We start from the raw sequence: 27,851 nt of genomic DNA, 5'->3' as shown, positions 1-27,851 counted from the left end.
TCAACATTACTGTATCTTATTTTCTGAGTACATTGATTTCACAGAACTCATAGGAACACTACGTCCATTAACAACAGCATGGAGAGCACTTTCTGTCTTTGCAACCACTAATGCCGGACTTTGTAAGAGCATTGGAGCCTTATCATGTCACACGTTTAAAATAAGAACATAAAACAGTCACTTACAATGGCCGCTCTCACTGGGATGGTTGTATCTTTCAGCACTTGTGCTCTCTGTGAGATGCTAAATTCAGCATAATCCTCATTCCTCAGAGGAAAAATGCTTCCTAGTGATGTTGTCAGATCTTATTCTGTGTTTCATTTGTTTAGAGCCAAGTATTCACTGCTTCTCACGGTCCACATTTTTACGTATCATGTGGAATTTCAAAGTTGACCAACTTCTCGGCTTTCTGCCATACAAGTAAGATGCATATTTTATAATCTAATTTAACTTTTTTCAAACTCAAGACAATACAGGAGCAGCATCAGAAAGCAAATAGCTAGCACTACCTATAGCTCTAGTGCAGTGGTTCTTGACCTTGTTGGAGGTACCGAACCCCACCAGCTTCATATGCGCATTCACCGAACCTTTCTTTAGTGAAAAATTAGTATTATTATTTTTTTCAAATTCAAGAAAAAGTCATATGTTTTTTTACTGGTGCACAAAATGAACCGTACATGAACATCACCTTGTTCAAAGAACAAAACCAACACAGTGCATGAACTCACAACAAATTACAAACCTTACACACATTACCATGAATTGATTAACGTGGACCCCGACTTAAACAGGTTAAAAAACGTATTCGGGTGTTACCATTTAGTGGTCAATTGTACGGAATATGTACTGTATACTGTGTAAACTGTACTGTTTCATATAATGTATTCTCTTCCTTTGCAATCTACTAGTAAAAGTTTAAACTGATAAATCAAACAACCTGCAAATCAGATGGAAAATTAGGGGGAACATTGTTGGGTCCATAATACGCTGATAGGGAGAAGTTTTTATTTACACGATAAGTCGGATGTGTCTTTACCTCCGTGGCGGAGGCTCCGCCGAACCCCTGAGGCCGACTCACCGAACCCCTAGGGTTCGATCGAACCCAGGTTAAGAACCACTGCTCTAGTGGCTGTAAAAGCAGTGGGAGCAAGGCAATGTGTCACCACGCCAGAAAAGTAGTTCCTCTGTGCTCTTACATAACAATGTTGCTATAGCTTCGTTAATATGCAGGTCAATGCATGAAAATGTGTTGTTGTTGGTTGGTTTATGGATTTTATTTTTTTTACAGCCCTGTAATTTAACCTAATTTATGAATACTCATAACCTACCTTGTTAGCCACTTTGTACTAGCATTTAAATTTTTTTTTTTTTTTTTACTATTTAGAATGCACAGAAAAGGGAAGCACGTGTGTTGTTGTTATACTTAGTGATTGTGGATGATGGGCTAAAAGAAAATGCAGTTTTCCTTTAACATAACACAATAATGGATAAAAGGTGATTTGGCGCCCCCTTATGGGAAGGGGTTGTCAGGTGTGTAGTTGAAACTGGCGTCCAAGAACATGGCCAAGGTGCCCAATGTGGTGATGATGACGAAGAGCCACAGGAAGAGACGGTCCACCACAAGGGCGATGTACTGCCAGTCCTCTGTCATCTACACACACACACACACACACACACACACACACACACACACACACACACACACACACACACACACACACACACACACACACACACACACACACACACACACACACACACACACACACACACACACACACACACACACACACACACACACACACATGCACACGCACACACACGGACACACACATCAGTGTCAACTGCACAACAATGCATGCAATTGCTTTTGTTTTGTCTTACAAAGTGTTGTACGTGCTGAAAGTATTGTAATTATAACACACAGCTGTTTGATTGTAAAGTGCATCTTAGTTGTAATTTTCATTACCAAATTTGGAGGTGTTGAAATTGCCATGTAAAATTGCTAATGCTAATCTTTTGCATGTCTATGGCAAATTCAATGTAAATTAGCATCGAGCTAGCACATAATGTACTTCGGAGTGCCTTTTTCTGGCTCTGCTAGCATGGAAAAGTGTAAAATTACCTAGAGGGATTCTGGCTGAGTTCTGAGTGTCTGACTACTTGTTTCCCGGGCAAGTGCTTGAGCCGGTGCTAAGTTTGCAACCGGACGTGATGTCGCGTGCAACAAAGATAAGGAAGTATGGCACCATTTCATTTTGCGTGAATCAACAGAGTTCGGTCAGTATCAATAAAAGTATCGAATTTGGTACGTATCCTGAATCATAGGTGGGCCATGTTTCTTACCGCATCATCCGTGTCTTGCTTCTTAAGCTGCTCGGCCATGTAGGTCACGGCGGCGATGGCTGACTTCAGGTTGGGAGGAAGAATCAGACAGAAGCCGTCTGTTTCCGGAAGCCTCTGTAGCTTCACAGGGCTCTCACATCTTAAAAGAATGAAGAAAGCACATCTCAAATAAGGCTGCAGAGTCTAAGGCACTCTTGTGGTTCGACTCATTGACCAGTCCTATAACTTTAAAAAAAGATTTGTGTAGTGTTCACATTTGAGCTCAAGTGAACCCAGTTGATTTGCACAAAATGATATGGCACCAAACCATTTGAGACATCACAGGCACAAGACATCAAAACAATGTTGAGAACTTGTTGAGTTAGTTCCTGACGTTCAGCAACTCAAACCTAACGTTGGAACAACATGCTTTTTGACGCTTATTCAATGTCAAGTTGTGATGTTGTTTTGACCATTTAAATTTGGTAATTTCCCAACCAAAAACATGGAGCCGATGTTATACACCAACATTGTCTCAATTTACATATACAACTATTTTGCAACGTTGTTCAAAGTCAGTTTTAAAGGAAATCTATGTATAATCAACGTTGTATCCAGGGGAGTCACTGGATTTGAAGAACAGAGTTGACCTGAAAACAGCGCAGGTTCTAGTGGAAATAAACTTTTTTTGCCTGAAAACAGGGGCTGGATGTCCACCCAAAGATATGTTGTCTGTGCACAAACTTTTTGATTCAGAATTGAAGAAATGATTGATTTGATTGAAGAAATCGAATTGGCAATAATGTTAGTTCCTGTTATCACTGTACTGGTAATTTATGGCATTTAGACCACAGGTGTCAAATTCAAGGCCCACAGGCCACACCTGGCCAGTAGGGATGGGTGTTATGGACTATCACAATAACCATTTATGATGAAAACAATAAAAGTAAAGATAAAAAACACCCATATAAATCTACTTTTTTGACTATGTCAAAGTCAGTGCATCCAGTTTTCAGAGACCTCAAAACACGACTCTAAAATAACACTAAGGCTAATAAACTACATCAGTTAAGTAGCACAGCCACAGTATACTGTAAAGCTGTATTAGTGTGCTTTGCTCATCATACGGTATGATAATTATTTTTCTGTCAGCAATATTATAGACGTTATTATTATGAGTTTTACATTACAAATCAATCAGATAGTGGTATGATGCGACTTCAGTGTGAACTCTCAATCAATCAATCAATCAATGTTTATTTATAAAGCCCTAAATCACAAGTGTCTCAAAGGGCTGCACAAGCCACAACGACATCCTCGGTTCAGATCCCACACCAGGGCAAGGAAAAACTCAACCCAGTGGGATGACAATGAGAAACCTTAGACAGGACCGCAGATGTGAGTTTTAAGACGCTTCTACTCTCCCGCGCTACGGTTGCATAATGGCGTATAATGATGACGCTTATCATAAGCATCATCATTATTCACCGAAATAGCCGGATACAAATTAAATTAGTTAACAAATTAGCAGAAACGGGCGAAAATAATGTTTTAGGAACTCGCGTCAATCAATGTTCCACCACTGATCGCCAACACGCTCTTCAGAGCGGACATTGAGGCAAAAGTCCCCAAAAGATACATTGATACCTGCTTTTTTCAGTATCACCAGTTCTGAAAACACTTTTTCCTCAGCAAGCCATTTCAATTCTTGGTGTGTGAGCACCTATCTGTTTAAAAAACGAACCAGTGTTTCCCACATATTTAATTATTTGTGGAAGCCAGTCAAAAATTCTGATTTGTTGCTCCCAGTTCACCCTTGCATATAAACTAATTATAAGGGAACTGCAGCAGTGTAACTGTAGGTGGGGCGTAATTCCGCTTCAGAACACATCTCATACACACATGGTTTGCCAGAGAATAAGATGCAGCAGAAATTATCTGTGAGGCACTTTAGCAACTTTGTCGCCATATTTAGCAAGTAGAAGAGGTACAGAACATATCTGAAGTCATGCATTTATTCAGTAATCAAACACAAGCGGTCACCAAAGTATTTGTGTAAGAGTGGAGATCCGCCACCACAAGCCCAGGAAGCGTGCATTACCACAGAGTGTAGAAAACCTCCTGAAGCAAGCAACCCCAACATTATCACTTCGTACAAAGAAAACACAGCTCAGAGGCACTCTTCTGTTGTTTGGCAACACCACTGGTTTACTTATTTCACCAGGTAGGCAAAGTGTGGCCTTGGGGCCATTTGTTGAACACAGTTCTTTTTTATGGGCCCGTGGAACATTGTAGGAATAAAATAAACAAAAAAAAACACATCAAAAATGGAAAATAAAGAGAAGGGCATAACATAATAAGAAAAGGCAGTAATGTTGATATTAAACATGAATAAACATAAAGATTTGTCTTTAAATATATGTTTTAGCCTTTTTATTAGCCTATTTTGTATTTTGTATATGTCACGCTAACAACATGTTGAAAGAATACTATGAACAATATTGTTTTCATGTCCTTAACAGCGTCACACGACTGCTGTTCTTTTTAGAATATACAATAGCTGACAATTATTATTTATAAGCACAGTATTGTTTTGATATACTGGGATGCTACAGGCCACTGCTATTCTTTGATGAATGTATTAGTTACTTCTTGGAAGCTGGTATAGTGATTTTAAAATGTTTTAATATTGTGCAAAACATTTTTTATTCCAGCAATTACCATATCTTCCGGGCTATAGAGTGTGCCGCACTAACTACATTTTTGGTGAAATTTTTAATTTTTTCATATATTAGCTGGACCAAACTGTAAGCCACGGATACATACGTTGCAAAATAAGTTATTTACACAGATATATTTTGTAAATGTTTATTTACAGACCTTAAGTGTTTGCAAATGGTGTCTGTAACACTGCAGTAAAACAGCTGATTAAACAAGACAGAAGTTATTGTCATGGTCATTGTCAGCTAAACAGACTCAATAACTCCACTCAGATGTACTAATGAGTTTACTGAGGAATTTTTGGAACTGAAACAATACAAAATTAATGCCATTTTAAGTTAACAAAACTAACTCAGACACTCGTAAACGTGTTAGCATATTAGCTAATGCTAACGACACTAGCGTCATTACATTACGATAGCACGTACAAATGTGCATGAAAACACTCCTACAGACATCACACAGGAAGCTTTAGTAAGTAAGAATTGTTATAGTTACATTGTAAAACTTACAAACGTTGTTTGGGCTGATGAATGAAGAATCCATACAAGTATAAATGCTATGGGCGGCTAGAAGACTGAACGGCACTTCTACTTTCGGTTAAAATCCCTAAATTGAAGGAGGCTGCAACACCTGCATTGAGCAAACTCGTCCAAAAGATGGCGCCATAGTACGAACTATAAAATACAATGTCAGCGTATTTAAAAAAAACAACTATTTGTATTATGGCCGTCAGTGACGAGCGATCCATAAATTGCAGCACCGTTTAATAAGCCGCAGTGTGTTAAGTGTAGGAAAAAAGTTGCGTCTTATAGTTTGGAATTTATGGTAGATTTAAAAGGTGAAATTAATATATGACATAAGCTTTTAACATGCAACTCAAGATATTTCAAGTCTTCTTTTGAATTCATTTTGATGGTTATGGCTTACAGCTTATGACAACTTCTACCTGAAAATTTCAGAAAATTTAGGGTTTATAAAAAATGAAAACCATTAACATCAAAATTACAACAAATAAAAGCTTGACATATTTCATTTTGTATGTAATGAGTTAATATCACTTATTGGTTTCACATTAGAAGTTGAAATATCCCGAGGCCGGGATTGAACTCACGACTACTCAGGACCTTCGTATTGTGAGGCAGAGGATTATCCCACACTTCCTCCTTTTTCTACTGTGGATCACGGATTTATATTTTAAACCTCCTCGGATACTCTACCCTCTTGAAAATGAGAGTCAAGAACGCGAAATGGACATACACAGTGACTTTTATCTCCACGACAATACATCAGCGAAGCACCTTGGCTTTGGAGCTAACGTGTTAGCATCATGCTTGTCTGCACATCGAGGCAAAGTGAACATGCACCTGACTGGAAGGATTGACAGAAAGTCAATAATACTACTATTACTTCTACTATCAGGAGACACTGAACTCAACCCTGGACCTACAACAACACGGTTAATGTTGTCCCGACTGGCGAAGACTAGCAATGCTACTGCTAGCGTCGCCATCGAAGCTAACTCGGCTACCGGCTCATCTCAGCTCAAGCTCACCTATGCTCCAGCGATCGGCGGCTCGGCGGAGGACTTCGCCCCGTTCATCGATACGGTCGGAGGCTCGGCGGCGGCGGTGGAGGACGACCCGGTCATCGGAGAAGGCATCGACTCAGCGGCGGTGAACGACGCGGCGGCTGCGGTGGACGGCGACCCAGACATCGGTGATTGCGGGGAACTGCACGAGATGGCGGGGGTCCACGCGGCCTCTACCCGGTCCCAGACGGTCGAGGATACGGCATACACAGGATTTAGAGGTGCCTTTACACAAACATTTTCGTTATTCTCTTTCTCTTTGTCTTCAAAAAAGCCCGCCAAAAGGAAACCCAACCCCACCCCCAGCAACCCTACCTGGCCTCCCTCTCTCCCCCTCTCCAACTCCGCCCCTCCCCCTCCCTCTCCCTCCCCCTTCACCTGGAGGATGATCAATATGCCTCTCTCTCTCTCTCCTCTCTCTCCTTGCTCTTCAACTTCAACAGCAATAATAACCAACAATTTTTCTGGTCAGTACCACAACACAGCGGACTCTGATGCTCTTTTTGGTTCCAGTGGACTACACATCATCCACCTTAATGTGAACAGCCTCTCTGGAGCCAAACTTGACCAAATCAGAGAAATGTTCCTCAACACGAAGGTAAAAATCTTGTGTTTCTCTGAAACCAAATTTGATCAAAGTATTTCTGACTCAGAGATAGAAATACAAAACTTTTCGGTTATCAGAAAGGATAGGAATAAACACGGTGGGGGCGTTTGTATGTATATTCACCAGGATATTAAATACATAACTCGCACTGATCTTAACCACAATGACCTGGAATCTGTGTGGGCGGAAATCAAATTTAAAAACGCTAAGCCGGTACTAATAGGGACTGTTTATAGACCCCCTAATCAGAGTGATTTCTATGGGGCTTTGGAAGAATGCTTGGCAGGGACAGACAACATGGAGAAAATTATAACTGGGGATCTGAACACAGATATTCAACGCAAAGATGCGCCTGTCTTCAGATCCTTCAGCAAGTTTTGTAATCTGCACGGTCTTTCCCAGCTAATAGCGCTACCCACAAGGGTGTCTGATTCCACCCAATCAACCATAGATCTCATTCTCACTTCAGACCGGCCTAAAATAAAAAATAGTGGGGTCATGATCTGTGGTCTTAGCGACCACTATCTAACCTTCTGCACCCGTAAAATAGCTAAACCTAAAGCCAATGGCCACATAACAGCCCAATCCAGATCCCTCAAAAAATACTCCAATGACAATTTCAATTTAAAATTAGATGAGTGGGACTGGTCTCCTGTGCTCGCGAGCAACCTGGTCGATGTTGCTTGGGATCGCTTCAAAACGGCGTTCCTAAAGATACTAAATGACATGGCTCCCGTGAAAACAGTCAGGATCAAAGCCCGCTCGGAACCATGGATGAATCCGGACCTATTAGCTGCCATAAAAGACAGAGACAGGAAATACTCTGAATACCAAAAATGTAAAACAGAAGTAGATAAACAACCCAATAATATCAACCTCAAATTACTCCTTTCAACTCTCAAAAAGCAATGCAATAAATTAAGAAATAAGTCAACCAACCTGACTAAATCCTTAAAAAAAATTACATTCACGACAAAATAGAGGAAAACACAAATAAGCCACGTGAGCTCTGGAAAATTCTCAACAACCAGCTTCCTGGTTGCAGCCAGAAACTTAAAACAAGACTCACCAACATCAGCATCAAGGAGGGTGACTCCCTCATTACAGACAAAATGGAGGTAGCTAGCAGACTTAACATCTTTTTCACCAGCATAGCCGCAACTCTTGTCAACAAGCTGTCCCACCACTCTGGTCGCTTTGGTGTAGAACACATTAAAGCCTTCTACAGAAAGCTAGGAGTATCCAACGATGTTTTCAAATTACAAATGGTCACAGCTGATGAGGTGTTTAAAAAATTGAGCGCGCTCCACCCTAACAAGGCCACCGGCCTTGATAATATTCCCTCCAGATTCCTCAGGGACTCTGCCTTCATCATTGCCCCAATCATCACGCACATAATAAACCTATCAATTACACAAGGCCAAGTACCAAAAGATTTTAAGATAGCAAGAGTAACTCCCCTCTTTAAAAAAGGAAGCAAATTGGAACCTGGCAACTACCGACCTGTTTCTATTCTCAGTTCCGTTTCGAAAGTAATGGAGAAAATAGTTTATGAACAGGTCGATAGTTACCTTGCCACTAATAAACTCATGTACAAATTCCAATCCGGCTTCAGAACTAACCACTCCACTGACACATGCCTTCTCTATCTGACCGACCACATCAAACATGAGGTGGATGCGGGCAAATACTGCGGCATGGTCATGCTGGAACTTCAGAAGGCCTTTGACACCGTTAACCACGCTATACTGTTGGATAAGCTCAGAGCAATCGGATTTAACAAAACCTCATGGAGCTGGATGCAATCTTACTTGGAGGGGAGGGAACAGGTGGTAGAGGTGAACGGCACTGTGTCCCCCCCCCTCTCGGTGAGCTGTGGAGTCCCCCAAGGCAGTATATTGGGACCTTTACTTTTCCTAATATACATAAACGACATGTCATCGGCATGCGACCGTGAATTGTTTTTGTTTGCGGATGACTCTGCCTTGCTGGTATCCGACAAGAACAAGTCACAGGTGGAGAAAATCCTCAGTGCTGAGCTATGTAGAACTTGCACCTGGCTCGCTGACAACAAGCTATCCATACACTTGGGTAAAACAGAATCCATCCTGTTTGGGTCCCTCATCAAACTTAAGAAAATCAATGACTTCACCATAAAAGTAGGTGACATTGTTATCACCAGGAAAGATGAGGTCACCTACCTAGGTTCCATTCTAGAGGCTAACCTTTCCTGTGATAAAATGGCAACCAAGGTAATAAAAAAGGTTAACCAACGAGCGAGATTTCTCTGCAGAATTTCCTCTCAGGTCAACAAAAGCACCTTGAGGATTCTGGCGGGAACTCTCGTTCAACCCTTTTTCGATTACGCATGCACCTCCTGGTACCCTAGCACCTCCAAAACCCTCAAATCTAAACTCCAAACATCTCAGAACAAGCTAGTCAGGTTACTTCTAGACCTCCACCCCAGATCCCACCTCACTCCTACCCACTTCTCTAAAGTGGGCTGGCTCAGGGTGGAGGACAGAGTTAAACAACTTGCACTGAGCCTAGTCTATAAAATCCGCTACACCTCCCTGATACCGAAGTACATGTCAAACTACTTCCTTAACGTAAATGACCGCCATAACCACAACAGGGGGTGCTCCACTAACCACGTTAAACCCAGATTCCGAACTAACAAAGGTCTTAACTCATTCTCTTTCTATGCCACATCAATGTGGAATGAGCTCCCAACAGGTATAAAAGAAAGGGCATCTCTATCCTCCTTCAAAACCGCAATAAAAGTTCACCTCCAGGCAGCTACAACCCTAAACTAACACCCTCCCCGGATTGCTAATAATCAAATGTAAACAATCAAATGCAGATACTTTTTCTTTTTCTTATGCCTTCTGATCTCTCTCTCTCTCTCTCTCTCTCTCTCTCTCTCTCTCTCTCTCTCTCTCTCTCTCTCTCTCTCTCTCTCTCTCTCTCTCTCTCTCTCTCTCTCTCTCTCTATGTCCACTGTCCACTACTTGCTGTCCATATCCCCCCCCCCTCCACACCCCTGATTGTAAATAATGTAAATAATTCAATGTGATTATCTTATGTGATGACTGTATTATTAAGATAGTATATATGATAGTATATATCTGTATCATGAATCAATTTAAGTGGACCCCGACTTAAACAAGTTGAAAAACTTATTCGGGTGTTACCATTTAGTGGTCAATTGTACGGAATATGTACTTCACTGTGCAACCTACTAATAAAAGTCTCAATCAATCAATCAATCAATCAATCAAATGCTGAAATAGACTTTTACGGGATATTCTAATGACTTTAATTTTACCGATATATGTACATGCATGTTAATTACATTTGTTTGTTTGTATCAGATATGAAAAGTTCTGTTTTAAAACGGCAAAATAATGTTGATATATTTCGATCTTAAATAGTTATGTTTGACCTCCACAGAAAATGGGCACCCCCACACCCACTCCCATTTGTTTGGTACATGTGCTGTTGACGACCTTTCCAGGGACAAAGTAACATTTGCTGTCCAGCAGAGGACACAAATGCATGTGCAGCTCTTCTGAGCTCTGAGTGACAACAGCAACACACTACCAAAACACTGCTTGCAGGGTCAGGACCTTTGACCGGTTCGTTCCTATTACCCCCACATCACACACGCATGCACGCACGCACACACACACATGCGCGCACACACACACACATAGACAAAAACAGGCACACACAGCTGCTCCACAAAGCAAAACATACAGTAAGACGAAACATTCTGGTGCAGCATTCCGCAAATGGTGTCCGGGCAACATGTTAACTTGCATCAATGGAAATAATGCAAATATATTTTTAAACACATGGACCATCTTTTTGAAGCCACAGCAACATATATCCAACCACTTGTTGGTTATGGTTACCACATAAATAAGTCGCTAACTAATCCACATCCTACTGCTGTCCTGAAATGAATAGTGTTTGTCCCAAACCTCTCCTGTAAAGCTCCGATCAACGCACAATTTTTATTCTACAGTGCAGCTGGGATAGGTTCCGTTGCACCTCTAATAATAAGTAATTGGGAAAAATATAGACATTAAAAAAAATATATATGTTCTGTTAAACCACTATTGGTAATCTGTTCTTTTTATATATTTTGGTTTGAAAAATGTAACTTTGAACAAGTTGGAAACAGCTCCTTTAATTGTGGTTTATCAAAATTAAAAACATCTACAATCCTGTGATGAATCTGATTAAAACATTTAATAATTTGACAATACAAATTTAAATGCATTGTGCATTTTATTGCATTAATTATATATTAATTTAGTTTAGTTTAATTGTGCTTTCTATAGTAGAGGAGCTGTGGGGCCATTTTCAATCTGCAGTTTGTTTGTAATTGGGCTTGGGCATATTGTAAAAATAAAAATATTTGATTATTAATGACTAATGAAATGGACTATCAGATGTGACATTATTTAGTTGTTTCACCTTTAACACAAAGCCAAGATGTGGATATTGTGAAATGGCTTTTAGAATAGGAATGTCCAAATTGCCGCCCGTGGGCCAAGTACTGCATGCCGGTGTCTTCAGTTTAGCCCGCGAGACGTCACAAGTTTAATAAGGAATCTGGCCCACGGAGGTGTTTCTAAATTAATTGTAGATATCTGACATTTTAATTGCTGCGAATCAGAGGTTCGACTATCCGGCGTAGCCTCCTCTCCAGTACACCTGAATAGACCTTCCCGGGAAGGTTGAGGAGTGTGAGTATCCCACGATAGTTGGAACACACCGTCCGGTTCCTCTTCTAAAAGAGAGGAACCGCCACCCCGTTCTGCCAATCCACAGGTACCGCCCCTGATGTCCATGCGATGTTGCAGAGTCTTGTAAACCAAGACAGCCCCACAGCATCCAGAGCCTTATGGAACTCTTGGCAGATCTCATCCACCCCAGGGGCCTTGCCACCGCGGAGATTTTTAACTACCTCAGCAACCTCAGCCCCAGAAATAGGAGAGCCCACCACAGATTCCCCAGGCACAGCTTACTCATAGGAAGACGTGTTGGAGGGATTGAGGAGGTCTTCGAAGTATTCCCTCCACCGATCCACAATATCCGCAGTCGAGGTCAGCAGAACACCATCCTCACTATACACGGTGTTGATAGTGCACTGCTTCCCCCTCCTGAAGCGGCGGATGGTGGTCCAGAATCGCTTCGTAACCATCCGGAAGTCGTTTTCCATGGTTTCCCCGAACTCCTCTCATTTCCGAGTTTTTGCCTCCGCGACCGCTGAAGCCGCACACCGCTTGGCCTGTCGGTACCTGTCTGCTGCCTCCGGAGTCCCACGAGCCGAAAACTTGACCACCGAAAAAAGATTTTGATCACCAAAAATCGCGAGGCCAAAACCGGATGTAAAAAAAACGCACGCCATTTTCTGGAGCGTTGTCAGCATCTACAAAATGTGAAAATATTAAGACAACAGTGGCGGCTTTTAAGAAGAGAAAGTCCAACTGGAGCAAATCCGCCAAGCACTTGTGACGTCATGCTTGCTGTTGCTCGCCTCTTTCGTCAGGGACATCGAGGGACGGAAGTAAAGCGTCTCGAAACACGATTACATTTCATAAAACCAGAAAAAGATGCTGGACTTGTTGCTAGTTGTTTTGAACAGAAAACTAATTAAAAGTCTACTCTCTAGACATTTGAAAAAATCTCAAAGTACATTGTACAATAAGCAGCAACAATTGAAAATATGGCAAAACGATAAAAAAAAAGTTATTACTAATAATAATAACATATTTGTTTTTTACATGTATGTATACATTTTTTGAGCCTTTTTAAATAAATATAATATATAATCATAGCAAATGATGCAAATAATTCCATGACGTCATGGTGACCAGGCCCATAACCACGCCCCCACCATCCCAGGTATCTTGGCAGCAGTGTTGGGTTAGTTACTGAAAACCAGTAACTAGTTACAATTACTAGTTACTTTATTTCAAAAGTAACTCAGTTACTAACTCAGTTACTTACACCAAAAAGTAATGCGTTACTGTGAAAAGTAACTATTTAGTTACTTCTTTTTCCCCCCTTTTTTTTAAGGCTCCCATTAATGCCCATTTAGCCTTCATTTCAGTACTGTTATTGCACTGGAGAATAATACAATCTGTTGATCAACTTGACATGCATTTGCATCACTGAACTCAGAAAGCAATGTGGTCTACATACAACACACAAAGACAAAGATATGTTTCAAAGGGCCAATTTATTTCAGGCCAGAAAAAATTTACAAAACTATTTTAAATAGCTGCAACATAATGCCACTTTAACTTTAACTCTAAGTAGATAGGATCTTTGATCCAAGACACAACTTACATTTAACTAAAATGTTATTTTCTTTGTGCTCGACAAAAGAAAAGTAGTGAGAATGTCTCCATGTTAAAAAACTCGACTTCTGGCTTCGCCATGATGTCTTGTTAGTTGTTATGAGAGTAGCGTATGTGTGTGTGTGTGTGTGTGTGTGTGTGGCCCTTTAAGATATGACAGCATGAGAGGTGAGTGACGTCTGTGAGTGAGTGGGCGAGAGAGGTGAGGGAGCGGCGACAGTGAGTGCGTGTAGGTGCTCTAGCTTGCTGGATGGCTGCGTCCAATAAAGTCACAAAGTTGCAACAAACCGCCGGGCTCGTCATTCACCCTCAGCTGTAAAGACCCTCTTCCGGGTAAAGTGAAGGTTGTTAGACCCGAAGTACGGCTCTGGAGGAACGTCTCCCCTGCGGGGAGGCGTGCTTTCTGTGGGTGGGGGAAAGCACGCCTCTTCTTTTCCACCGGAGCGCTCCAATAAAACACACTCAGATCTTCAGTTTCTAACCGATACTACATAAAAATAACGTAAAATAACGCAGTAACGCATCATGCAGTAACGGTAACTGAGTTACTGTATATAAAAAAATAATGCGTTAGATTACTAGTTACCGCCGAAACTAACGGCGTTACAGTAACGCGTTACTTTTTAACGCGTTAGTCCCAACACTGCTTGGCAGTCTAGGGGGAAACTCTATAATAGAATATGTGCACACTTACATATACATCCTTCATCCCTAAAGTTTTCTTAAAAGGGACTTATCATGCAAAACCAACTTTTTTTAGCTATTGGTATCTGTGTGACATTTTTCCCAGGTGTGACGTCAGTGGATATCTCCGTATATGGTAAAGATTTACCTGAAGATTTTTGCCTGAGTCCACCATCGTAGTCAGTAAGGTTATTTTCTTTTACAGTCCGCTTGTTGTGGGACTTGTACATGCGCATCAGTGACGTGCGGTGAGGTACATGTCTGGTGAGGCACTGACTTCATCACAGTCAGATTTACAAACATATGAACCCTAAAGAGTATCTTATTCACCATTTGATTGGCAGCAGTTAACGGGTTATGTTTAAAAGCTCATACCAGCATTTTTCCCTGCTTGGCACTCAGCATCAAGGGTTGGATTTGGGGGTTAAATCGCCAAAAATTATTCCCGGGCACGGCGCTGCTGCTGCCCACTGCTCCCCTCACCTCCTAGGGGATGATCAAGGGGATGGGTCAAATGCAAAGGACACATTTCATTACACCTAGTGTGTGTGTGACAATCATTGGTACTTTAACTTAACTTTAACTTTACACATACAAACTGTAGCACACAAAAAAGCCCATTTAATAAAAAAAACGTTATTATGGTCTTACCTTTACTTATAAATGAAGTCCATGCGCCGCTGTTGTGCTGGATAATGCACCCCCGCCGTAGAATGCACCCCCTGACGGGAGTGTTATATCAACTAAAGCCCACACTTAAACTTTCCACGTGCAAGATTGAATCTATTTAAAAAAGTTATTTAATAAGAAGCCAAAAAGTGCAAAAACAATAATGTTCGTGTTGGAGGAGTTGTGAATGAATGAAATATGAAATCCGTGCTGCAGTCTGCAGGTGTACCTAATGTTGTGGCCCTGCAGTCATTCACAACTCCTCCAACACGAACATTATTGTTTTTGCACTTTTTGGCTTCTTTTTAAATAACTTTTTCAAATAGATTAAATCTTGCACGTGGAAAGTTTAAGTGTGGGCTTTAGTTGATACAACACTCGCGTCAGGGGGTGCATTCTCTACCACCAGGAGGCGGGATTACTGCGAGCCTCAGCCAGTGCGTCTTCGCAGCAGTTTTATGATTGCTCAGCACAAGAAATACTTACACACATACAGTTGTTGACAAAATACACTGTACATTATATACCTCAGCTAACTAAACTATGGAAATGTATAATATAGTTCATATAGCAATACGGTCTCACTGCACAGCAGGCCAGCAGTTAGCCGAGTCCGCAATCCATGTTGAGGCACAACGCAGTGACGTGCCTCAACTGGCTGCTGATCACCGCACCGTCTCTTCTCAGTATTTGAACGGCAAATGTGAAAATTCAGCGATTTTGAATACAAATAATCTAAAACTGGTGAAGTTAAATGGAAAATAACTTTATAGTATAATCACTGATTACATATAACAATTTAACCCTTGTGTGGTGTTCATATTGTTGTTACTCAGCCAGTGTTTGTGGGTCTGATGGACCCGTTGCATTTTGTGGCTTTTATGCCTCACAATCAAACACTTTTATGTTAAAATACTGACTTATCCCTAAAAACATCTGTAATGAAGTGCTTCGAGAGGCTGGTAAAGGAATACATTGTCTCCAGACTTCCCCCCAATTGGACCCATACCAGTTTGCTTATCGCCCTAACCGCTCCACAGAGGACGCCATCTCCTCTGCACTCCACCTGAGCTTAGCACATCTGGAAGGAAAGGACACACACGTGCGGATGTTTTTTCTGGACTTCAACTCGGCATTCAACACCATCATCCCGCAGCACTTGGTGAGCGAACTGGCCACCCTTGGATTCAGTACCCCCCTATGCAACTGGCTGCTTGACTTACTCACAGACAGACCCCAGTCTGTGAGAGTGGGCAACAACACCTCCAGTGCCATCTCCCTGAGCACCGGCTCCCCCCAGGGCTGTGTCCTGAGTCCGCTGCTGTTCACGTTGATGACCCATGACTGCTGCGCCAGGTCCACTACTAACCACATTGTGAAGTACACGACAGTAGTGGGCCTCATCCGTGACAACAACGACATGAACTACAGGGAGGAGGTGAAAAATCTGGTTGACTGGTGCAGAACCAACAACCTGGTCCTGAACGTCGACAAGACCAAGGAGATCATCGTCGACTTCAGGAAGCACCAGTCCAGCCACGCTCCACTCTTCATCAACGGTGCAGCGGTGGAGATAGTAAGCAGCACCAAGTTCCTGGGGGTGCAGATAACTGACAATATGACCTGGTCCCTACACACCGGAGCTCTTGTAAAAAGAGCTCAGCAGCGCATGCACTTTTTACGTCAGATGAAAAGAGCACAGCTCCCTCCCCCCATTCTCAGCACATTCTACAGAGGCACTATAGAGAGCCTACTGACCAATTGCATCTCTGTCTGGACTGGAGCCTGCAGTGCCTCAGACTGGAAGTCTCTCCAGAGAGTGGTGAGGACCGCGGAAAAGATCATCAGGACTCCTCTTCCTTCTATCCAGGAGATCGCAAAAAGCCGCTGCCTGACCAGGGCTCAGAAAATCTGCAGAGACTCCTCCCAACCCCACCAAGGACTGTTTTCACTGCTGGACTCTAGAAAGAGGTCCGCAGCCTCTGTAGCAGAACCTCCAGGTTCTGTAACAGCTTCTTCCCTCAGGCCGTAAGACTCTTGAACGCATCATAATAATCCCCTCAACTCCCCCCAAAAATGGATGAACTCGCTGGAATATAAAGACAATATAACATACATCCATAAACGTGGATGCATATGCAAAAGTGCAATATATTTATCTGTACAGTAATCTATTTATTTATATCTGCACCTTGTTGCTTTTTTATCCTGCACTGCCAACCAGCTAATGCAACGAAATTTCGTTCTTATCTGTACTGTAAAGTTCAAATTTGAACGACAATAAAAAGTAAGTCTAAGTCTAAGACCCACAAACACTGGCCGAGTAACAACAATATGAACGTTGCATGGAAATTTCTCTGCCAGTTTCTGCATCCCACAGGGATTCTTCTTTTGTGTTTCTGCACCTGCGGTTCCCACACAAGGTTGCAACATTGTTTGTCAACACTGTCTGCGCTCATTTTGTCGCACATTTGACCCTCCGATGTTCTGTGTACCTACACTCTGTCCTCCCCGTCTAGGCCTGCTGTGTGTGTGTGTGTGTGTGTGTGTGTGTGTGTGTGCGTGCGTGCGTGTGCGTGTGTGCGTGTGTGCGTGTGTGTGTGGGCGTGTGGTACACAGAACATCAATTTCCACACTTCTATTATTTATTAGTGGACCCCGGACATCTTATATGTAATAGAAATGTGTAGGGGGGGTGTATGGTTTGTGTTCATTAAATATGTATTCTGATATATGTTCTTCACAGAAAATGAGCCAAAGCCAGTGAGTCTCAGTTTGAAAAATTCATTAATTGTATCATTTTTCTTTTAATAAAAATCGAAAACGGGTCCCACAGACCCGAACACCACACAAGGGTTAATTAATTTTTTTTCTTTTTACATTTTTTTTCTTTCCATGATGGCACGTGAGGCCCCGCCTCACATGCCTCCACTGACTGCACGTCACTGATGCGCATGCATCCTCCACTGTTGCCATTACTGATACAAAGTAGCCTATAGTTCAGAATTATATCTGTCAGTAGTCTCCATATGGAAGCGCTAAAAACTACAACATTGCTGACAGGGAGAAGATGCAGTCGAAGTAGAGGCACGTAAATAAGACCCCCCACAAAACAAAGCACCCTGAAGAGATGGTCAGAAAAGGGCTTGAAGGTGGTCTGTTAAACACAATCTATGAAAAAACCCCCAATACATGTTATTTAGACCACAATGAAAAAATATCTTAATCCGACCCCTTTTATGCTGCATTTGCTGGAAAGTTTGACACTCATGCCTTCCAGGTTCTAAGAAAAAAACGGGGTGTGCATTGTCAAGCGGGCACCTTCATACAGTCTGCACACACTTGGATGGCATCGTGTTTATGGCGTGTGCGGTTGAGAGCATGCAGCACGCACCGCAGCGGACGGCGCCAGGCGTCAGCAAGGTTCTGACAGGTTCTGAGAGTCGCCTAGAAACGGAGCGACAACAGAACGAGCAACCATGAAATGTGTATGTGTGTGTTTGTGTGAGTGTGTGCGTGTGCATATAGTCATTGTGGAGCTATGTTATGCTTTACATGCCATCCTCATTCCACAGCTTGCATTGACAACTGCTGACACACACTGGCCAGTCATAATGAAACCCACAAATACTGCACGTCCACAACAAGCATAAGGGTGCATACATGCACACAACTCCCATAAATGAGCTGCAAAGATTGACTTCTCGCCTGTTTAATACACTTGACTCAGATGTTGCCCTGCCAAGTCCTGCTCCAGCATCCACACACAAATCTTCACACTCCCTCCACCTACTTTCAGCAGGATTAGACCCTGATGCCGAACCTAAACAGCAGATTAGGCGCTGGCGACTGTGGGCGGAGTTAGGGGCTTAGCATGACTCAGATTCCCTGGTAATGGGCCAAGATGGCTAGGACCTGGCTTCTGCCTAAGGAGGCTGTTTATGTGGAAGTAAATGATTCTTTACATTCTTTACCTGCCTCTCCAGGGTATGACAAGATCTGGGTTGATCTTGCGAAAGAAGTACTCCCCTCCCGGCTGGCGTTCGTTGAAGTTGGGGACGGGGGTTTCGTCGCAAGAGTCCTCCTTCAGCACACACTCGTCTGGCTCCGGTCGGGTCATGCCGATGTACTTGGGCAGGAAGTTAATGCAGAGCTAAAAACGACAAAATATCAGAGAACGTCTACTGAACCATTTGGATTCTCCGGACTGTAGATCAGCGGTTTCAAACTTGCGCTGGAGCCCTCTACTTGACTTCATAGTTTAGTGTAATTGCGCCTCTGCATGGCTAATAGTTGAATATATTATGGCCATCTTGAATCCCATCAGAAAGAACAACTACAATACAGCACAATAACTAAATGATACAATGGGCAACACAATAAGCAACTTCCTGTAAGCAAGCGGAAGTGGTTCGGACCATCTTATAGGAAACTCAACAGTGTCAAAATATAAAATTTTTCAAATTTCAAATTCCTTAAGGCCTACCATATTTCTGAGTGACTATAGCTGCTGTTGGAAGTAGATGACAAATTTAGTCAGGCAGGTAAAATGTGATATAGTGGAACCTCAATTCACAAATGCCTCAATTTGCGTTCATTTTGGTCAACGAGCGTTTAGATCGAGCCAAATAGTGTGCGACCAATGTCTCGGTGTACAGTCGCTTCATTAATTTTTTCATTTATTTATTAATTTTGTTTGCCGCCAGAACTCTATGTGGACTGCCTTTTTGATGAAAACGCTTCCTAGAAAATGCCATTTTGAAGAGATGGGCCCCTGACGCCACATCCCGTTGACATGTTTTGCTCGGAGTAAACCGCTGCAGCGGTGCCAAAAGCACATGGATTGGCTGACAAATATGGAAGAAACAGGTCCACATTTGCAACCTTTATCAAAAAAAAGGACGTTTATATGGTTGCGGACTTTGCCGAAGGAGTTCAATATCTTCGCAAGGACGGAGAGAAAGTGCAAGACAAGGTGGAAAAGCTGTTGCTGGTCTAGCTAAATTTGAAGCACCTAGCCGGCGATAGCATTTGAGAGTCATTTATATGGCGACTTGATGCCTAAAAGTGACCATGCTGGAACACAGCATGGAAAACCAGTTTAAGGCGATTGGAAAAGTTTAAAAAGAGGATCCATCATTCACAGCGTTGGGTGAAGCATTGCCGCTGATGGCAAGGCTGCTCAGACAAAGCTGCCATTTCAACTCAGATTTGATCTGCAAAGGGGACTTTCTACTTATCTTTTTACTGTGATATGACCTGACTTTTTTTTGGGAAAAAGATGTCAGAGGGGACCTTTATTTCAGCAAAGGAGAATGCAGTACCGGAACACAAGCCTCACACTGCACGTTTGTGCTAGCGCTAGCGGTGGGTGACGCTATGCTTGTTTACCACTCGCAGATTGTTCAACAAGTGCCACAAATAGTCAAGGACACAAGGAAAACTTACTTTCTCTTTTTGTTTTTTTCTGTAGCAACATGTTTGGTAACATTTTGGACTGCACCAAAGGGACTTTTGTATTGTGAGGACGCATTGACAGTTAAGCTGGCTGTTGTTGTTGCTCAGAAGGCACAAGACATCAAAACAAAGTTAAGAACTTGTTGATTTAGGTCCTGACATTGAGCAACTCAAACATAACGTTGAAACAACATACTTTTTGACAACGTTTAATCAATGTCAGGTTCTGATGTTGATTTGACCATTGAATTATGGTAATTTCCCAACCAACAACATGGATCCAACGTTGGACATCAACATTGTCTCAATTTATAAATACAACTATTTTGCAACGTTGTTTTAAAGTTAGTTTTAAAGGACATGTATGTATAATCAACGTTGTGTCAATTTCTTGTGCCTGCTGGGTGTTGTGCTTGGATAAAAAAAAGATATTTGAGCAATTACCTGCTTTGTATGTTATTTTCATACATATACAGTATATACACACATTATAGTGTCTTCAAAGTGTGCATTCTTTAATATGAAATAGGGACTTTTGTTGAAGCTAAAACCTGGGGATAGGTTGATTGGCAACACTAAATTGGCCCTAGTGTGTGCATGTGAGGGTGAATGTTGTCTATCTGTGTTGGCCCTGCGATGAGGTGGCGACTTGTCCAGGGGGTACCCCGCCTTCCGCCCGACGCAGCTGAGATACGCTCAAGCAACACCCGCGACTCCGAACGGGACAAGCAGTAGAAAATGGATGGAAAACCAATTACTCATGTTTACATTGTTTTTTATGGGGTAATCTGTTTCACTATGTGACCGTTTCGGTCGGCGAACCATGTTCAAAAACCAATTAAGTTTGTAGATCGAGGTCCCACTACATGTGTTTTACCCTTCATCCTCCATCGACCCACAGGTAAATTGAGTTTGAGACCCCTGCTGTAGATGGAGAACCAATAACTCACCTTTCGAACCCAGTTGGGCATGATGTGCGTGCTGGGGCTGCGGTGGTGCAAGTTGAGAACGACCACACTCAGGATGACAGAGAAGGTGACCAGGATCATGGTGAACATCACGTAGTTGACAATAATGGGGATGGCCAGCGACGTCTCAGGGACTTTGTCCGCCAGCAGGAGCATAAAGACAGTCAAGGCGATCAGGACCGAAATGGAGAGGGTCATCTTCTCGCCTGAAGATAAGTTGAGAAAGTGACTGAACAAGTAAAAGTGTTGTTTTTGGACTGACCTGCTCCGGGGGGCAGGTAAAAGACAAAAATGGCCAAGACGCTGGTTAGGATGCAGGGAACGATGATGTTGATGATATAGAAGAGAGGCTTCCTCTCGATGATCAAGTAGAAGGTAATGTCCTCATACAGATCATCCTTGACGTTCTTCCTCGAGGGCTTGTGGCAAATGGCCCACTCCCCGTTCTCTGTTGGTGAACACAGGAAGTGGAATTAAAGACAGTAAAAGTAATAGCTCAGTGTCAGAATGAGCGGGGACATGCAGAAAAACTTCCTCACCCACCCGTGAATGCATTCTCGTCAATGACAATCTCCCGGATCTCGTTGCCGTCATCGTCCAGATAATACTGCAGATCCACTTCCGAGGCGTCATACGTATACGAGCGGAATATCATGCTGCAGTTTTGCCAGTCGAAGGGGAAATATGCAACCTGAAGGTTGTATTCATAAGAGGCTATGAGGTAGAATATTTCAATATGGAGACCATGCTCTGCGACCAGACTGCACCTCGATAGAGCAGGAGCTGCGGTAGATGGCCGGCGGGAGCCAGTTGACTGTGCCGTCATTGTACACCAAGACGTTGACATAGAGCGCAACATCAAACTGACCGTCATTGCTGTGGAGAAAACCAAGGAAATATGCCGTAAAATTTCAACTCCTCTGTAAAATATAATCTTATTGGGGTTTAATTGAGAGTAACACTCACTTGTTTATGAGGTAGATATCAGGGCGCCACACCTTGTTTGCAGGAATCCTCAAAACATTAATGTTGTCATAATCTTTTGGGTCCCATGACAGGCGGTAGTCGCGCCACTCCTTTCATTCAAAAGTTTAGAGAAGTGAGAAATTAATTTGCATTGCGTCCCGATGACCGGCATTTTACCAACAAATTCTGCATGTATTTTTTGCTCCTGAAGATGGATCTGGCAGTTTTTAATCTCCCATAATATCAATTAGTTTTGGAGTAATTGATAGATAACTAACTGTACTTGGAACGCCCCCTTTTTTTGCCAGACTCAATATGCCACCCCCTCTTGATGTGATGTCATCTACAGAACTGGATCTCATTTCCCCGCATAGACAGTGTGGATAAAGGCATGTAAAACTGTTATTTTTATACTTCATTGCATGTTTTTTTCACCCTGGTCCATGATTACTTCAATACTGATATGGTTAGCATTATTAACAAAAATTAATATAAAAAAATCGCCATTTCGGAACTTCCCTGCTCTGCCATCTCTTCTTCCAAGCACACCATAGCCTAATGCTTTTTCAGCATTCTCTCAAGCATCTTGAGAAAAATATCAGTCAAAAAGGGAGGAATTAATTTGCATTATGTCCAGATGATTCCTGATTTTTGGCGTCACATGACAGAATCATTCAAATGATCTCTGCAAATGACACTCCTCTCGCTTGTCCCGCCCCTTTTTGCGCCAGTCAATTTGACTGAAGAGGTCCATACTTTCCTCATATTGCCAACATTTGAAAATGTATGCAGGCTGACCCATTACTTAGTTGTATAGCTACAACCTGAAAAAATGCATCTGGCAGCCATCTCTGCTAATTCCTTCAAACTCTGCATGAAAATAATCTGGGATGAAGATGCTACCAAAACATATACTACACAATATAAAATAGCCTCCAGTCTTCTGTAGGTGACGTCAGCAGGATTTTGGAGCCAAAGGTGGGAGTCTCAAAATGTGCTGAAACTTGTTCGAAAACAAACCTAGAATTACTACTGTGGGGGAATTGTACCCGTGGACATAATTTTTAAGTCCAGAACTATGTAATAAGTGCCAATGTTGTCAGCATTGGAGGGTCCCTTGAAGTTTAACTGTAAAGGTTTTATTGCATTTTACTGTAGCTTCATCCTGAATTTCCACTTGAAAGCCAAATATCCCTAATGTTTTATGAGTAGTGTATATAGCGAAGTGATGGGCCGTCAGGACCAGCAAGGCCTTCTCTGCTGACCTAACATAACCAGAAATCATGATTATAATTAAAGATAAAATTATTTTTTGATTTACTTTCCCTAAATATCTAAAAGTATTCATAATCTCTTCATATCATATTATGCTCCTTCCAGTGCTGTTTTTAATTTTAGTTTGTATCCAATCAAAATTCAGCTATCTTATGTTGCCATGCTGTACGAAATCTGCCAGAGGCCTTCAGAATCAACAATGCGGGCGTTGTGCACTGTAAGCGATCGGGGACATACAGTGATAGACAGTTGCGATAGCCAATCAGATCACAAGTTGTTGTCAGTAAGGCCTTCTAGATGGCTTAAGGTTGAACGTGACATTTACGCGTCCTGTGATTGGATATTCATCAGGACCGTTAGCGGATGGATTTGAGAACACATAGACTTGAGAGACAGTTGCGATAGCCAATCGGATCACAAGTTGTTGACAGTAACCTATCTAAGTAGCCTGATGTTAACGAGACTGTGATTGGATGCTCACTTGTCATTCCTAGTGAGTATCCATTCACAAGTTTCAATATAGCAGGAAGCAGGAAGTGTTGCGCTGTAGCCAGACCGGGATAGCAGTCAAGGAGAACAAAACGTTGATTAGGTGGCAGATATGTATTTGCAAGGCCATTTTCAAGAAGGATAATTAAAGAGAAACGACATCTTGTGGAGACGATCGGCCAACCCTGGAAGCTAGCTCATCTGTTCTGGCGATGAAATGCTTGCCATTTTCACTCGACTAAGCCAACGACAAGAGGTACCATTGGCTTATACTGCGTATAATAGGTCCTACTAATTATGAGTTCAAATATCTTATTTTTTCACTTTTAATATGTTTTTTGAAATTAAAAAGGTTGATAGTACCATATAAGATATGTTTTAATTGCTGATGCCTTTTAATTGATTTTTTAATTCGCCAGAAATTAACCCGTTTTGTATACTGTTGATGAATGCCCAGTAGGGCGTAAATATGTTCCTGTATAGTATTTTTTCAGCAACGGTCATGTGGTGACATCAATTATGGTATTTTGAGAAGTAATCTTTGTCGTCGGACACCACTGAAGGCCTAGGTGGGAATCGCACAGCCCGCCACTGATATAGCAATATGGCCTCCGAATAATTTGATTTTTCAGTGTGGGAAAAAATGCCAATTTCTCCACTTTAAATGGAAAGCATGAGAATAAGAGCGAAGATGCAAACATGGGATGCTTAAAACACGACATACCAGATTCATGAACACGTTGGTCGTCATCTCTCCGTTCTTCTGGTTCTGTAAATTCGAGGTCATCCATTAGTAATTGGTACATTTCAGAGCGGATGCATTTGCATGTGTGAGTGTGCAAGTGGTACCAAGCTGACGAGCTGGGAAAGGGTCATCCCCACACGCACCATCACCCTCTCCTCCCAGTACTGAGCTGGCCGCACCTTTAGGTTGTAGTTCTTAAAGATCTTTTGATGGAGCCGCCGCTCTATTTCTGACGCCCCTGAGCAAACACAAGGCATGCAGCATTTATTGTGTGCTTAAACTAAGAGTCATTGGTGCGATCACCCATAAGGGTGCTGACATTCTTTCAGAATGTGTCCCAACTAGGACAGACTGGACTCCCAGAGTGCACGGAGAGCAAGGCAGGTGCTGGTGGTGTGCGACGGGTAGCAAAGGTGACTGAGCTAATGTAATTGATATGCAGCAGGGGAGTGGGATGAAAGGGATGTCTGGGATACCAGCGCCATATGGGCCTGAAATAGACTCTGATTATCAAACAATGATGTGTTAATATGTTTCATCAAATGTGCCAGAGAACACTGTCTCACAGGATCTTTAGGAGTAGAACAATAGAAAAACCTGCTTGTTTGAAGAAGAGGTGATCAGGTGGTTGTTTGCCTTTGTGACATGAGGTCAAAGTTTAACAGAGTTTACAGGTCAAAGAAAGCATCTTTTTTGGTATAAAAATGTATTGAGTCATCAGTTTATAGTCAGACTCTCCTCTTAAGACATTTTGGATGATTGTAAGTTTCCAACTTTTTGGATAAACTTTGGGAAAATCAAAATCCCAGCACACAAAGCAGGGTTCTAAGGCTAAGTTCACACTCATCAGGTTTGGATCAGTTAAACAGAACTGTGGTCTGCACAAAGACATCGATTTTAGCATTAGCATTTGACTGAAAATGGGCAAGCATCTTGGTTTTGATCTTGTTTAACCTCATCAGTTTTAAAGCAGAAGTGTGTTGTTAATTTATTACTATATGCTTTTGTTATTTACTGCCTTTACTGCCCTTATTGTCTTACGTGGCCTATGCAGCACTTTGGTCAACCTAGATTGTTTAATGTGCCATATAAATAAAGTTTGACTTGACCTTTTATAATTATAATAATAAAACAAAATCAAACAAAGACTTGACTGCCAGCACTGCTTGTCTGGTCAAGTGTGCACACCATCATCCCAACCCTGATGTGCACCAAACATGGCCTGAGAGATGCAAGTGGACTCTGGTGCAATTAGATTGCCTGTGAGCGCTAAATGCAGCAGTGTAATAAAAGCAACAAAAAACACGCAGAAATGACAAACAAGTACAAGAAAATGTTCTAGAAGTGCTGACTCTCCGCTCTGCTCTCTCCCTCTGTGTGTGACAACTCTTTAAAAGTTTTAGTTGAATATAAAATTAATAACAGCATTTTGGTTTAGATCATGTATATACTGTATATCACAGGCTGTACCCAATCAAGTCGTTACATGGTGCAAATGTCCTTTACTGCGCAATCTATTGTCCCATGATATAAGGCTAAAAGTGGACTGCAGCAAAGTACGCATCTTTTCTAAATCTTTGGTCCAGACCACACGTGTTAGCACAGCCTTAAAAGCATGCTTGGATGGATGCATTCCCACCAAACATAAGTGACCTGTGACCTCACAAATGTTTGAAAAGTCCTACAGTTATTCTACAAATGTTCTAAATGCAAACAATACATATCCTTACCGGTAAAAGAGAGACACAGGAATGCGATTGTGAGTTGTCTGATCCGTAAAAGAACGTTCTCCATCATTCTATTTGGTCCGCTTGTAGCCATCATGACATTTTCTTGTGGAAGTCCAAAGACCACCTCTACAGGCACCCAGATGCAGGCACGGATAAACCTTCCAATAACTCCAGGTGGGTAGAAGTCATCTAATCAGCACCTTTTGGCAGCCCCCTCTTCTTTGTCTTTGCCCGGTTGGGACCATAGCAGGGAGTGACGAGAGGATGGAATGTGTTTGTACTGGGAAGTCTTTGAGGCAGGCACCTGTTGGTGCTCACCAATCTGAGGTTGGGACAGTGGGTGATTGGGGGGTGGGGACTGGGTGTTGTGGTGTGATGGGGGAAAACTAACAGTGGGTTATGGGCTAGGACAATTGGGATATTTTTGGGGAGGAGTGCACGTCAGCGGTGTGGAGGCTGGACAGTAAAATGTGCAGAAAAAAAGAGACCTGATGCATATAAAGTCAAGAATAACAACTTTTCAAATGTAACATAGATTTCGACAGATTCTAGAATACAAAGTAATACCTAATCATTGACTACACAGTGGTACATCATACTTACGACATGTTTATATTATAGAGATAAGCGCTGTCTCTCCGTTCCAAGCAAAAATTGTATTTAAATATTTTTAAAATGCATCTTACATGTTAAATTTGTGCTGTTTTATGGAGGCCAAGCACACATTAAATTGGTTTTAATTCATTTCAATAGGAGACGTTGATTTGAGATACAAGTAATTTGAATTACAAGCTCTGTCACAGACCCAATTAAGCTCGTAAATTGAAGCATTACTGTAACCAGAGAGCAATTTTGAAGTGTATATTTAAGTCACAATAATCAGACTAATATGTACATTTTGTTGATATATATATATATATATATATATATATATATATATATATATATATATATATATACACATATATATATATATATATGTATATATATATATATACATATATATATATATATATATATATATATATATATATATATATATATATATATATATATATATATATATATATATATATATATATATATATATATATATATATATATATATATATATATATATATATATATGTATATACTATATGTATATACTATATGTTAGTTTTTTTTACCTGACATCTTTTATTCCTTTCACACAGGGAGTGAAATTAATTTAAACATGTATAAGTTATGGTGTGAAATATTTATGA

At 41.7% G+C, this 27,851-nt stretch overlaps 1 protein-coding gene across 1 annotated transcript; it reads right to left on the bottom strand.

Annotated features, from left to right (window-relative positions):
• Positions 1-1,438: 1,438 nt before the first annotated feature.
• LOC133662650 (acetylcholine receptor subunit beta-like) lies at positions 1,439-26,793 on the bottom strand. The gene is made up of 11 exons (XM_062066762.1): positions 26,605-26,793; positions 24,979-25,112; positions 24,854-24,898; positions 22,366-22,475; positions 22,167-22,275; positions 21,943-22,090; positions 21,662-21,847; positions 21,382-21,605; positions 18,949-19,127; positions 2,347-2,485; positions 1,439-1,651 (listed from the first exon to the last, which is right to left on the bottom strand). Exons 1-11 carry the CDS (start codon positions 26,696-26,698, stop codon positions 1,511-1,513), a joined length of 1,509 nt encoding a protein of 502 aa, XP_061922746.1. The 5' UTR covers positions 26,699-26,793; the 3' UTR covers positions 1,439-1,510.
• Between the last annotated feature and the right edge of the window lie 1,058 nt (positions 26,794-27,851).

Source organism: Entelurus aequoreus, linkage group LG12, assembly GCF_033978785.1.
Source record: "Entelurus aequoreus isolate RoL-2023_Sb linkage group LG12, RoL_Eaeq_v1.1, whole genome shotgun sequence".
Taxonomy (NCBI): Eukaryota; Metazoa; Chordata; class Actinopteri; order Syngnathiformes; family Syngnathidae; genus Entelurus; species Entelurus aequoreus.
Note: the sequence above shows the minus strand (reverse complement) of the source record. Positions and strands in the feature narration are given on the sequence as shown.

What these genes read in the sequence shown, in the direction of transcription:
- LOC133662650 (XM_062066762.1), bottom strand. Translation starts at nt 26,698, where the DNA reads ATGATGGCTACAAGCGGACCAAATAGAATGATGGAGAACGTTCTTTTA. An exon ending in GATATCTACCTCATAAACAA is followed by an intron (nt 22,276 to 22,365) that starts GTGAGTGTTACT and finishes TTTTCTCCACAG; the next exon opens with CAATGACGGTCAGTTTGATG. An exon ending in GTCATACCCTGGAGAGGCAG is followed by an intron (nt 2,486 to 18,948) that starts GTAAAGAATGTA and finishes CATTCTTTTAAG; the next exon opens with ATGTGAGAGCCCTGTGAAGC.